The 12,144-nt window shown below is 42.7% G+C and overlaps 2 protein-coding genes across 2 annotated transcripts; one reads left to right on the top strand and one right to left on the bottom strand.

The window, feature by feature from the left end:
- Positions 1 to 17: 17 nt before the first annotated feature.
- Positions 18 to 6,643, top strand: cax1 (cation/H+ exchanger protein 1). The gene is made up of 20 exons (XM_008400682.2): positions 18 to 237; positions 945 to 1,121; positions 1,241 to 1,359; positions 1,721 to 1,829; positions 2,416 to 2,532; positions 2,618 to 2,679; positions 2,770 to 2,949; positions 3,029 to 3,214; positions 3,502 to 3,601; positions 3,703 to 3,844; positions 3,931 to 4,114; positions 4,199 to 4,298; positions 4,375 to 4,493; positions 4,618 to 4,655; positions 4,760 to 4,887; positions 5,287 to 5,420; positions 5,505 to 5,599; positions 5,764 to 5,842; positions 6,063 to 6,171; positions 6,287 to 6,643. Exons 1-20 carry the CDS (start codon positions 159 to 161, stop codon positions 6,358 to 6,360), a joined length of 2,331 nt encoding a protein of 776 aa, XP_008398904.1. The 5' UTR covers positions 18 to 158; the 3' UTR covers positions 6,361 to 6,643.
- klhdc10 (kelch domain containing 10) lies at positions 6,428 to 12,074 on the bottom strand. The gene is made up of 9 exons (XM_008400683.2): positions 11,811 to 12,074; positions 10,580 to 10,801; positions 10,320 to 10,474; positions 10,040 to 10,188; positions 9,855 to 9,939; positions 9,711 to 9,777; positions 9,257 to 9,304; positions 9,011 to 9,150; positions 6,428 to 8,653 (listed from the first exon to the last, which is right to left on the bottom strand). Exons 1-9 carry the CDS (start codon positions 11,884 to 11,886, stop codon positions 8,444 to 8,446), a joined length of 1,152 nt encoding a protein of 383 aa, XP_008398905.1. The 5' UTR covers positions 11,887 to 12,074; the 3' UTR covers positions 6,428 to 8,443.
- Between the last annotated feature and the right edge of the window lie 70 nt (positions 12,075 to 12,144).

Raw genomic sequence — 12,144 nt, 5'->3', positions numbered from 1 at the left:
AAATTTTGCAATGGAGGAAGAAAATAAAAAGCACAGCTTGAAGCACACCACCACCCTCTCTGTCAGTGATGACACGCCAGTCCGCGGCCGGCTGGCATAACGGGGAGACCAAACACTGAGAGCTCATTTGGAGAGTGGAAAAAAGAAAAACACACAAAATGTCATTTAAAACGCCTTCGTTGCTGCCTGGAGAAGTCGACCCTAACCTTCGGAAAAGATCAGTGGCTGAATCAACAGGTGATACAAACTGCTTCATTTTCTCCCAACTAATGCGCACCTGTATGTGCGTTTTTTTAAATCAGTTTGCTTAATGCTTCGTGGCTAACTGCTTTTGTCTTAAATTCACCTGCGCAGCCATGACATCTCAATTTTTAACGTTTTAATAGTTAAATTTTGCATGCAAAGGTCATCAGAAGTACATTTTAGGGACATTATGATTACTTTGGAACTTTTTAACCAATTTAATGCCGTTGTTAAGATTGTATGTTTAAAACTACTGGGAAGAATGTACAATTGATTATCACAGCTTGGATTAATGCAGTATATTGCAGTGATCCTGAATTATGTGTTGCTGTGTATATAAAAATCAATTTTGAATTATTGACTAACTTGTTTCCAAAAGCCATTTATCATTTTAGACTTTTTTTTTTTTTAATGTAGAAAACTTTCTCTCTTATGTATACAGATCACGTATTGTATTACCAGCATGTCTATGTTTTGAATTTCAAATCAAAGCATAGCCCTCTCTCATTTGTGTGCTGTAACGCATTAAAAATGTGATCAGTCTTGGAAGAGGGCAAATGGAGAAGAACGCTGCATGACTCTCATGAGTTTTTTGTTAGTCTCACACATTTCCACAGGAGGGCATTAGCTGTGGATGTCGGTCACAATCCACATCCAGACTGTGTAGAAGACTTTCTTTTTTTTTTTTTCCCCCCCATCAGAATACTGTTGCGATCCTGAGCATCATCAGCGGTTCCCCCGACTGCAGATCCAGCCTGAGAGGCTGTTTGTTGGGCCCCATCATCCAGATGTGGGCGCACTGGCGACACCCTCCCCCGACGGTTCTGTTCATCACTTCTGCCAGTTCACGCCGAAATGCCTGCTTGCTGTCTCCAGAGGTGAATGAGTTTATTCTCACTTGCCCAAACCTCTCTTGTCGTCCCGATTCCTCCACCTGTCATGTCTGAATTGGATAAAAGAATAGCTACAAAAATAAAACGATTGACATTTACAATAGGAGCACATGGGAACTCTCTCCCGAGGCATGGAGAGGAAGGATGGCATGATGGCACCTCGAGGACGACCATCAGAGTCGACAATGAGGTGGAAGCACACAGAGAGGCTAACAACTACAAGGTAGGGGACGATTACTGCGTCAAATCGGCTATTTCACCACCAAAGTACTCTTAGCAAATAAAGTGACAAAAGAAGATGTAGGGGGTTGAAGAAATCAGAACAATGTTTCAAGGACTGCTTTCGGCTCGTTTCAAGTAATGTGGAGGACATGGCAGATATCTGCAACACATTTTGCTGATCAAATGATGCAAAAACACACACACAAAAAAACGTTTTGGACAAAAAAATGTGAACACCAAGTACAATCTGACTGAGCTTGAGATGTTTTTTGCTACGAAGGATGGGAGAAACTTTTTCCAAGGTGGTACGGAAGTCTACATTGGCATAATATAATATTCTGCATTTTGTTTTTGTTTTCCAGTTTGGATTTAGAAAATGGAAGGGCAACGTGACCGAGAAACCAATCGAAGACCGATCTGACATCGACAAGGAACTGCACACCGACCTCAGCATTGTTAAGAACACTGAAGGTCTTTTCTTTCTGTTCAACAGGAGAGCACAATATTAGGAGAAACAAGCAAAATGCGCTGTTCTTTGAGAATGCTGCTGCGAAGATATAACTCTGGGATAAATAAGCAATTTACTGAAAACTGGCTTTCTGGTGCATTGCAAATATTGACTCTAGATAATGAGCAGTCTGTTCAGCTTTGGGGGAAAGAAAACAACAAAACCAAACCCTTTATTTCCACCATCATGTGGGTTTTACTGAGAGTTGCTTTTGGCCAACTTTTGCTGTTTTGGAAATGAAATGAAATGACTTGGCTTGGCTGATGTCCCTTAAAAACTCTGACCCCTTATCCCTTTTTACCTTCTAAAATTTTGCTCCATATTGTAAATGTTGCAAAAATATTTCATAGAGGGCAGAAATACCTGGTATTCGAATAATTGCCTAGCAGCGCATATTCTTGTCTAGTTAGTTCTTCGCCAAATCCAAGTGCAGTGGTACTGAAACAATGATTACTTTGCGATATATTGTGCAGCTCTATTATTGAATTTTTATGCTTACACGCAAGTACTTTGCTCTTACCTGGAAGCTCTTTGCTTTCTTTCCTCCAGTTCCAGTGGTCACCGTTGGGAACATGGCATATGTGTTTTTATTTGGCTGGTGGGTCTCCTTGACCTACCTGCTCATTTGTCCTGTGATGTTTCTGACTGTCTTTGGTGTCCCTTATGGTATGTATTCTAGAACCAGCTGCATCATTAAGAAACATGAGCGTTTTTACTGCATGTCGCTGAGCCATTTTTTTGCTCCTTTCAGGTAAAGTCTGTTTAAAGTTGGCCTGGTATATAATTTGGCCGTTTGGAAAATCCATACAAAGGGTAAATGGATATAAATCCTCCACGTTTTCTAGGCAAATGTTTTTTTTTCATAATGGACTATTTTCTATATTCTACTTTTTAAAATTCCAGGCTTGTCATTTAGTTGACACGTCTGCCGTGAAGCCGACAAACTGTGACATTGTTCCACAAGAGCACGATGATAAGGATCTGGTTGGGGACACGGACTGCGCACCTCTTCTGGTGTCCTCCCCTCTCCCTGTTGAGATCCCCGTTCCGACTCGTCCGCCAAGAAAAACCACAAAGCACTGGGTGAGAGCGTCAGGATGCATTTCATGATTATCCACGATTATCATGCTACTAAGTCGGTTTCCCCGTTGTGTCTCCGCAGTGCCGCGTCGGCACTTTGCTTTGGTTGTTGCTGGGCTACCCAGTCCTGGCTGTGGTCCACTGCCTCGCATTTGTCCTGTCCTGGCTTCCGGTCTTCACCATCCCCATTGCAAAGATGAACAGCCGCATCCTGACCACAGTCCTCCTCATGGCACCGGAGGACATCGAGATCTATTCGCTGGATAAGGTTTCCTATGAGTTGATTTTAACAATGACCATTCATGAAGAACTTGTCGTAATTTATGCAAAATTGTGAGTAGGTTGCATAATGGGATTTGGTTGAGTTTTCTGTCCACGAAACCAAAACTTTTCTTTTTTTTATTTTCCGTCGTAGGGCTAAAGGTAGATCATTATAAATAACTTGTTGTTGCAACTGACTTCCTTTTAATCTGATCGCTCTGCAATGCTTTCAACTAGTTAAGCAATTAAAAAAATTTTTTTTTTAACCATTTGCTCTCTTATTTGATCTTCCAGAAGGACGTGTGTGAGACGAGAGTTGTCTTGTACTGTTATCAGGCCTTCAATGTGCATTACTACAAATACACAGTCCAAGGGATCAACATCTTTGCTCTCAGTATCCTTTTTTAGCTGGTCATGAATGGGGCGGGGGGCTTTTATTTATTAATTTTTTTAAAGACGACGCATCCCTTTGTTTTCCTTCATCTCTTCTGGCAGACTTGTTACCGTTGGTATTCGTGACTGTAATCGCTGGCTACGCTGACCGAGAGCATGAATACTTCAGCACAGAGACCATGTTCACGATAGCCATCACGTCCATAATTCCCCTGTCCTACTATATAGGCATGGGAATTGCAAGGTAAAGTATCTTATATAAAATAAGTGGTATGGAAAAGTAGTACGTGTAGAATTCATGTTTCGGTTTCGCTGTTGTGCTCTGCTCAGCATTTCCGCACAGAGCAACTTCGCAGTGGGGGCGGTTGTCAACGCGACGTTCGGCTCCATCACGGAGATGACCTTCTACATCACGGCGCTGCTTCGGGGGCATCGCGCCGGCAGTAATTGTTACGAGGAGGTCGTCAAATCTGCACTGGCTGGCACTCTGATTGGGTGCATTCTGTTCATCCCCGTAAGCGTCACTGAAGGACGCGTGAGCGCACAGCCGCCTGCCTGCCTGCCTGCAAGTCTAATTGATTCTAAAACTCTTTTGCAGGGTATTTGTATGACTATTGGAGGAATCAAACACAGTGAGCAGAGATTTAACAGCCGCTCGGCCGGCGTGAGCTCAGCTTTGCTCTTCATATCCATTGGAGGTAAGGATTGTCGCGTTTGGTTATTTTAAACGTTTTCCCAGATTCATCCTAATGAGATTTGGGCTTCGCTCTGTAGGTGTGTTTGCACCCACCCTTTTCTCAAAGACCTTCGGTAACCTGGTGTGCGAAAGCTGCTCCAGTACTCCCGGTAACGGCACCGTACCGTTCACCTGCAAGGACTGTCGCTATGACACGGTGGGCGGCTTTTTTCCAACTTTTGGCAGAACAAGTTCAAGATTTTTACAGGAATATTTTTATACTTGTATATACGTACAAATGAAACTCGGGTAACACTTTCTCTTTGCCCCCCCCCCAACAGACTACAGCTGACCCACATTTAATTCTGTCCCATATTGAGTAAGTAAAATCATTTAAATTCTGAAATGCATTTTCTGCGCAGTTATTCCACCCGAGTTCGGATTAATTAGGAAATGTTTTTTTTTTTTGTTTTTTTTTCCTAGGCCTCTGGTGTACACCATTTCCGTCCTGCTGCCTGCTTCCTATCTGATCGGGCTCATCTTCACACTCAAGACCCACGCACACATTTATGATATCCATGTCAGCGACGGTCACGGGGGACAAGCACACGGTCAGTATGCACAGGAGGGTAGCAACACCAACAATCCCACTGGTGAGGTCACAGCTGCCCATCTGGTTCCGACCAACATGTGTATTAATGCCAGCATTACTGCACCTGGCCGCATTCCGACAGGTGTGTGGGCTGCATGTGGTTCTTCGCATGAAATACTTAAAACCTTCTGCATGTTGCTTGCCTGAAAAACTGCATGCACGTGACAATCTTAAGTGCTTGATTTCCAGCTTAAGTTGGTCATGCATGCCAAAACAATTTTTTTTTCATAGAAATTTGTGAATTCCTTTCACTGCTACAAAAACTTGTGCCAAGTCGACATTTAAACGTGGCACACAGATATTTAAATGGATCTATTTTGAGTGTGTTGGTGGTTAATAAGATGCCTGCTGCCATCAGGTCACCCTGTTGTCCACTGGTCCAGATGGAGAGCTCTCGCAGTGTTGATTTTTGCCACGGTGCTCATGGCCAGCTGTGCGGATCTTTGCACCGTCAACATCGAGCCCATCCTGAGTCATTCCTCCGTCTCCCAGGTAGTTAAAATGCAAACCATTTGGTTCAATCGACGAGACTGGAACTTTTCCACTTGCACTCAGATGGGTCTCGTTTCCCTGCAGTACTTCATCGGCGTCACCGTATTGGCGATGGTGCCGGAGCTTCCCGAGATTGTCAACGGGATCCAGTTTGCGCTGCAGAACAATATCAGCTTGAGGTTTGAGTAGATCTTTTATGTTTTTGTCATGGTAACTTCTATCAAACTGTAGTATTTCAAGTAATGGGAGTTGTAAGAGACACATGATGTCAAATTGTACAGAAATTCTTTTGACAATCTCTCAGTACAGTCTGAAAATGTGTATATTTCTAACTCTCTTGCAGTCTTGAAGTAGGCAGTTGCATTGCTGTGCAGGTTTGCATGATACAGATTCCACTTCTTGTCCTGTTTAATGCTTTCTACGTGAGTATGTTTTACTTCTTTGTAGCGCATCCTACTCTGTTATTGTCACCTTTTGTAAGCATGTTAAAAGGAATTCATCTTTTATTGCAGTAGCCTAACCTCGCACATAAACGAAGCATTTCCTCTGCTGGGTGTAATATTTTCACACATTGTCTGTGATGAGCTGCTCAACTTGACTGGCTTAATCTAAATTTTATTTTATTTTTTTTCTTGTGTCCAGGATGTGGGATTTGTGCTCGTGTTCAGTGACATTCATCTTTGGGCCAGCATCTTCAGCGTCATCCTGGTGAACTACATCTTCATGGATGGGAAGTGTGACTACTTTCAGGGTAAGTTCCTCATGTTGCAAACTCCTGCTTCCACTTAGCGAGGCTCAACACTAATTGTTATAAAAATGAAAATAATTTTTAAAAAAGCCACTAATCGTCCTCTTTGTGTTTGCAGGTACAGCCCTAGTGGCGGTATACTTCATCGTTTTGGCCGTTTACTTCTTCGCTCCTTCTCCGCGCTCATGTTAATCTGTTTGCAAAGAAAAGAATGCATCCGTTCTGCTTTATGCCGAAAGATCACCGTTTTTTTTTTTTCCATTTTCCTTGGATTTGGTTTCAGATGCACAAAAACTGGGAAACCATCTGAGTGTTTGAATCGTCTTCTCTGACCTACGATTGATGCTGTGCCGTTTGTTTCCTGAAACATTTTCCTAGTGCTTTTGATATTTGTGAATCTTGACTACTGATGTAAACTTTTGGAATGTGATTAAATAAAATGTAATAAATTTCCCAAATAAAATGTTAGACATTTCTAGTTTTGCACTGATTGACGCAGTTAGTGAAACTTTTAATTGATGATAAATTATGTGGCTTTAACAAATTCTACGAAATATTGAAGTCATCTAGAAGTATTTTCAAATGCCGGAACAAAAAAAAAAAAGTCTGTGTCTACATCTGGAGTCAAAAGGTTTGCAACTTAAACTTGGAGAAACAAAGCTGAACAAGTTCGCAAATGTGTCCACTTTTGTTACTTTAAAATGTTTTTTCTTTACTGCACATCTTAAGGGAATTAGTCATGTGAGCAAGGCTATATTTGAACAATACTTTTATTGACAATGTTCATAAAATCAGACTGTACAACTTTTTTTTTAATTTTAATTTTTTTATAGGAAACCTGTAAAGCATATTTTAAAAGTAAAGATTTTTTTTTTCTTTGTTTGAAAAGCAGGTACAGGCATCATGCATTAAAGAATCTGGGAAGGCAGTGCAGAAGTTTAAAATAAGAGGATTCATGCACCGGTGGGGTGGGGTGGGGTCAAACCAAAGATCTCAAAGTGAAGCAATATTTGGCGTCTTTAAAACATTAAGTGTCAATTATTTTACGAGAATGCGCTGCAGTCGATTTAGGAGTTACTGATCTGGTTATTACAGGGGAGAGTTTAAAAATGAGCACCTGTATGCACTGACTGGAATATCCGATGGGGTTAAACATGCATCTCAGAAAAAGGCACTGCAGGATAAACGACTGTTACTGAAGCAGCTCTCGGTGCAAAGCCATCGTCTTCAACAGAAGGTAAAAAGCGTCAACGAACGAAAAGCTTGAGGTTCAAACGGCACCCGATTCACAGTGAGGTGCGGTTTCACAAATAAAGCTAGGAGTCGACACAATCGGGGGAAATAACCCAAATATTCTCCTTCATTTTATGTTTAAGCTGTAAAGGGGCGAGGGGGAGGGACGGAGACAAAAACCAAGTCGCAAATGTTCTCGTCATGGCAATGAACACCCAGTGTCTGCACAAATGTTAGGCAATTTGACCACAAATGATCTGAAACATTTTATAACGTTTCCGAGGCGAGATAAAAGCTTTGTTTGTCCGCCCGTGCAAATTGGCAAGATAACTAGAGTGCTGAAACTTGCACGACTATTAATTCATCTGACAACTTGGAGCGGAGAAGGTCCCCTCAGGGGAAAGGACAGTAAGAGCTGTATGGTGTCAGTGTAACTGTGAAAAATTGGCAAACCAATGTGTCGCCCTCTAGACTGAAATAACTAGCCACAGATGAATAAAGGATCTATTAAATAAGAAAATTATCTACGAGAACATCAGAGGAGGGGAAATGTGCAAAGAGCAATATCAGTTCATGATGTGGGGGGTGAGGGGGATCCAGCAAAAAGTGATCAAGTCCTTGAAATAAATATACATCCATTATTCCCTTCACTCTGAATTTATAAAATATCTGGAGGATTTGCAGAAGTGAGAGTAAATAGCATCTGACTTTTCACATGGCAAAATATAGTTTTCTGTATTGTTTTACAACTTGTCAGTTTGTCGGAAGAGGACGTCCAGAATCCAAACGCTGTACAGATGCAGTGATGGCACAGGGATTAGAGTAAAATCCATAAAACATTCCAAGAAATACTGACACTCATCGCCGTATCTACAAAAAAAAAAAAAAAAAAAATCAAAAAAAATACAGGAACTTAAAAAAAAAAGAAAAAAAAAGGCATCCCATTGTTTTTGGCTTTAAGGCGGGATGGGGGGCGGGGGGGGGCAGCTACATCAGGCATCTTACAGAGTCCTGCTGGGAAATTTCTCCCGTTCCTCTGCGCCTACTTGACACGGTCTACGAGCTCCTCCGTGAGGCCCAGGTTGTACAGGTGAAAGGTGGGGAGAGAGGTCAGGTGGGGGAAGGCTTTGAGAAGCTTCTCCCAGCACAGCTCCAGCAGGCTGGGAACAGTCAGCCAGATCTTAAACAAAGAGCCAGTCCTCTTGTTCTCGTGGATGTTCACCACGCCTCCATGAATGTACATGCAGCCGGCCTGGGAAGAACAGCAGCGTTAGAACAGTTTGACTGGCTGGACGCCAGACATCTTATGAAAACACGCTTTTAATTCAATATAAATTTCTGGATTTATTTCACACGTTTGCTGACTTTTTAAAGTATCATGTATATTCTTCGACAACCTATTTGTTGACTTCTCTGGAACTTGCTAAAAGAACAAATATCAGAAAGAAAAAGTTCTAATAAATGGTCAAAGCTAATAAGACGTTTCATTCCCAGTCCAGTCAAAACTACACAAATTTTCATTGACGAAAAACACCAAAATGTTATTGTGTAATAAACAGGTGAATTTTAAGTTTTGTTTTTTTTTTTAAATTAGGAGAAAGGTACTAACAGGGGTTACAGCAGCACAGTGAAAGTAGGCTGGCTCAGGCATCTCTGCTGGTAGCTTACTCCACTGGAAGGTTTGCAGGTTTAGCTTCCACAGATCGGCTAGTATCAACTCCCCGTTGTAGCCTCCACAAATAAATACATCTACAAAAAAAAAAAAAAAGGGGGGGGGGGAGGGGAATACAAGTTGCGTGTTAGTTTGCCAGCGTGCGAAAAACAAGCAGATATTTCTTAGATCCGTCTGTCTCACCGTTGCGTATCTGCACACAGCTATGGCATCGTCGAGGAGCAGGATATCCTGTCAGAAAGTGGGGAAGTTTTACTTTTTTTTTTTTTTTTTTGGTGGATATTTCACAGAGTGCTTTGTAAGTATCTTAGACAGTATTTGATCAGTTTTGTTCACAGATGAACCAATATGACTGCGCTCACAGCAATTCGAAAGACGCCTCAAAAGAGGCATCGTGGTTCTACGAAGTATTGAGCGAACACAGAGGCAGCCCACACTTTTCACATCTTTACCTTTTTAATTATTTAGAGTTTTTCCCTTTCACTTTACAATTCTGCACTCTTTTCTGTTGGTCTTGCCACATAAAACCTCAATAAAATGCGACCTAATGTGAAAGAGTTGAAGGAGCAGGTTTGCTTCCAAAGCACTTAGTAGAAAAAGCAGGCTGAACTCTGGAAAAAAAGTGCAGCATACACACCTATTTTCTCATGAGGTTTAGCTGTGATCTCCTCCCAAGAGTTTGTCTCCAGATTATAAGCATGTATCTACAAAAAGGAAACCCAAAACATTTTACAGTAACTAATATTTTAACATCGATACAGAGAAACTGCCGGTGTCGTACCTTATCTAGAGGGTACGACGTCCAGGAAGTTCCACCTCCCAGAATATAAATCCTCTGTCCGTCATGTGCTATTTCATGCCTGTATCTGTGACGCACAGAAACAGGAAGTGATGTCAGGGGCGTTTTGGAGAGTAGAAAGCATAAGTATTTGGCTTTCGGTGGCAGCTTGATGTCCAGCTCTCTACCTTTCCTCCGGCAGGTCGTCAGGCGGGTTGTTGGGTTTGAGGTGGATCCATTCCCTGGTGGTCAGATCGAGTCTGTGCAGGTCTGTGCTGTAGATGTAGCCCGTCGTTCCGCCAAACACATACAGGAAGCCGTTTATAATGACCATCGCCTGGAGAGGAAAAAAAAAAAAAAACATCAGTCAGTGCGCCGCAACAGTCATTACCCTGTAGAATCCAAATATAAAACACTAAAGAGAGAAATTGTCCAATACGCAGACGTAGAACCGATTCCTGCAGCTACCTGTCCATATATCCGGTTCGGCTTCTTCCCTCGACAGTTGAGCAGCGACCACCGCTTGTACTTCACGTTACAAACGTGGACATCGTTGCCGTTATTCTCCCCGAAGGGAATCCCGGTGCCGCCGAACACCAGAAGATTGTTGCCGTGTAAAACCGCTGGAGAGACCACAGAACAATAAACTCCGGGTGAGAACACCGCTTTCCATATTGAACAACGGGACTTCGATTCTAAACTACAGGCAAGGCGGACAAGAGTTTCACCTGACATAGACGCCAGCTCTGTGGGCATGTAACCCTCGGTTCGAATCTGCTGCCAGCAGCCCGTGGCAAAGTGGTACCGCCAAAGCTCCCTGAACAGCGGGTAGTCTTCGTTTTCAGAGCCTCCCGACTCTTCATAGTCCGGGTTGTAACCCCCAAACACGTACAGGTTAGTGTTGTCAGCGACGCAGCGATGGCCGCTGCGGGCGGGAGGAGTTCGAGGACCTGGACAGAGAGGAGTCAAGGTGGAACAAGGGGGACATAAAAATACCTTTGAAGCGTTTGTCTAGTTCAGTGGTGGTAGTTGGTGGGGGGAGTTCAGGGCCTGGAGAACCAGAAATTCTGCTGTCTGGTAGAAATTCAGTGAAGAAGAATGTTCGGTCATTGGTTTGTGACTTTAAGGCCAAGCGCACACACACGCAGAAGGACTGAAGGAAAGGTAGGTCAATCTCTAAATGTCTAAAAGCCTAGTCAAAAAAAGTCCTCAAAAGACTTAAATCTGATGAAGATATTCTGGCACAGTGGTGGCTGTAGTAGCTGCTTCACTGATTCAAGACATGTACAGCTTTACTTAATTAAAAGTAATTCAGTTTTCTAGCTAAAAATCCTGAATGTTTCGTCATTGGTTTCTGCCCTTAAGATCGCTTAAGCAGCAGAACGGTAATTTGAAACAAAAGCCTGCAAGCCCACCTCTGAATGGCTCAGTAAGAACATAATGAAGCTTTCGAGCGGTCTAGTCAAAGCCTGGATTCAAATTCACTGTGTAAAATGAGCTTCAATAGGTCATTCCTGCTTGAGAACTCAGAAGAGCAGGGGAGATTCTAACACTTTGACGAAAAATATTAATTTCCAGGTACAGCAAAAGCTTGACAGTGGTTGTCAAGGATGGCGATTCCTTTTCACAAACAGTCTTGATTGATTTGGTTGGCTTCACACTTGTTTTATGGTCCAAGGCATGCAGAAAAGCGCAAGCTGCAACTATGAAAGGAGGAAAACTACCCGTTAACCAACAAAACAGAGCCATGTTGGTGCCATTCCAACGCACACCTGAAACATCTCGTTAAAATGTCTAGTATGAGCGGCTGTTGGCATGAATGTGATGTTTATCGGTTCAATTTGTGAGGAGGCCCTCCCGAGTGGAGAAACCGCGCTGAGCCAATCTTCAATGTGTGACATGAAAGCTGGGATTAAACATCACGTCGAGATGTTCATAATGTTGTTGCTGTTGACCTACCTGCTAACATCGGTCCGCGCGGCGGCCTGCCTGTCAATTTCTCAAATTTATTCAGCTGCTCTGAACTGTCCGACATCTTTTGTCCCCTTCTTCTCCCTTCACTGCCCAGTCCCTTTGGTTGTCACATGGAAAAAAAACGCAACGCCCGATAAAGCGTCGATGTCTCACTTCACATTTCAGCCTATTTTGAAGCCATTCACAGGTTTTCTTTTAGCTCCACCGGTGATGACACGCTACTTCTTCTGGTATTGCTAAGCAGTTGGAAGACAATGTTTGAGAGCAGTTAGCGCCACCAACTGGTCGTGGGTCTGAATCAAAAATATATAATTTAATT

The sequence above is a fragment of the Poecilia reticulata genome, linkage group LG23 (genome assembly GCF_000633615.1).
Source record: "Poecilia reticulata strain Guanapo linkage group LG23, Guppy_female_1.0+MT, whole genome shotgun sequence".
Lineage (NCBI taxonomy): Eukaryota > Metazoa > Chordata > Actinopteri > Cyprinodontiformes > Poeciliidae > Poecilia > Poecilia reticulata.
Note: the sequence above shows the minus strand (reverse complement) of the source record. Positions and strands in the feature narration are given on the sequence as shown.

Excerpts from the sequence above, each read along its gene's own strand:
- cax1 (XM_008400682.2), top strand. The coding sequence starts at position 159 with ATGTCATTTAAAACGCCTTCGTTGCTGCCTGGAGAAGTCGACCCTAAC. Across the intron at positions 4,115-4,198 it reads GGTGCATTCTGTTCATCCCC|GGTATTTGTATGACTATTGG; the intron begins GTAAGCGTCACT and ends ACTCTTTTGCAG. Across the intron at positions 6,172-6,286 it reads GAAGTGTGACTACTTTCAGG|GTACAGCCCTAGTGGCGGTA; the intron begins GTAAGTTCCTCA and ends TTGTGTTTGCAG.
- klhdc10 (XM_008400683.2), bottom strand. The coding sequence starts at position 11,886 with ATGTCGGACAGTTCAGAGCAGCTGAATAAATTTGAGAAATTGACAGGC. Across the intron at positions 9,305-9,710 it reads TAAACCTCATGAGAAAATAG|GATATCCTGCTCCTCGACGA; the intron begins GTGTGTATGCTG and ends ACTTTCTGACAG. Across the intron at positions 8,654-9,010 it reads ACTGTGCTGCTGTAACCCCT|GCCGGCTGCATGTACATTCA; the intron begins GTTAGTACCTTT and ends TGTTCTTCCCAG.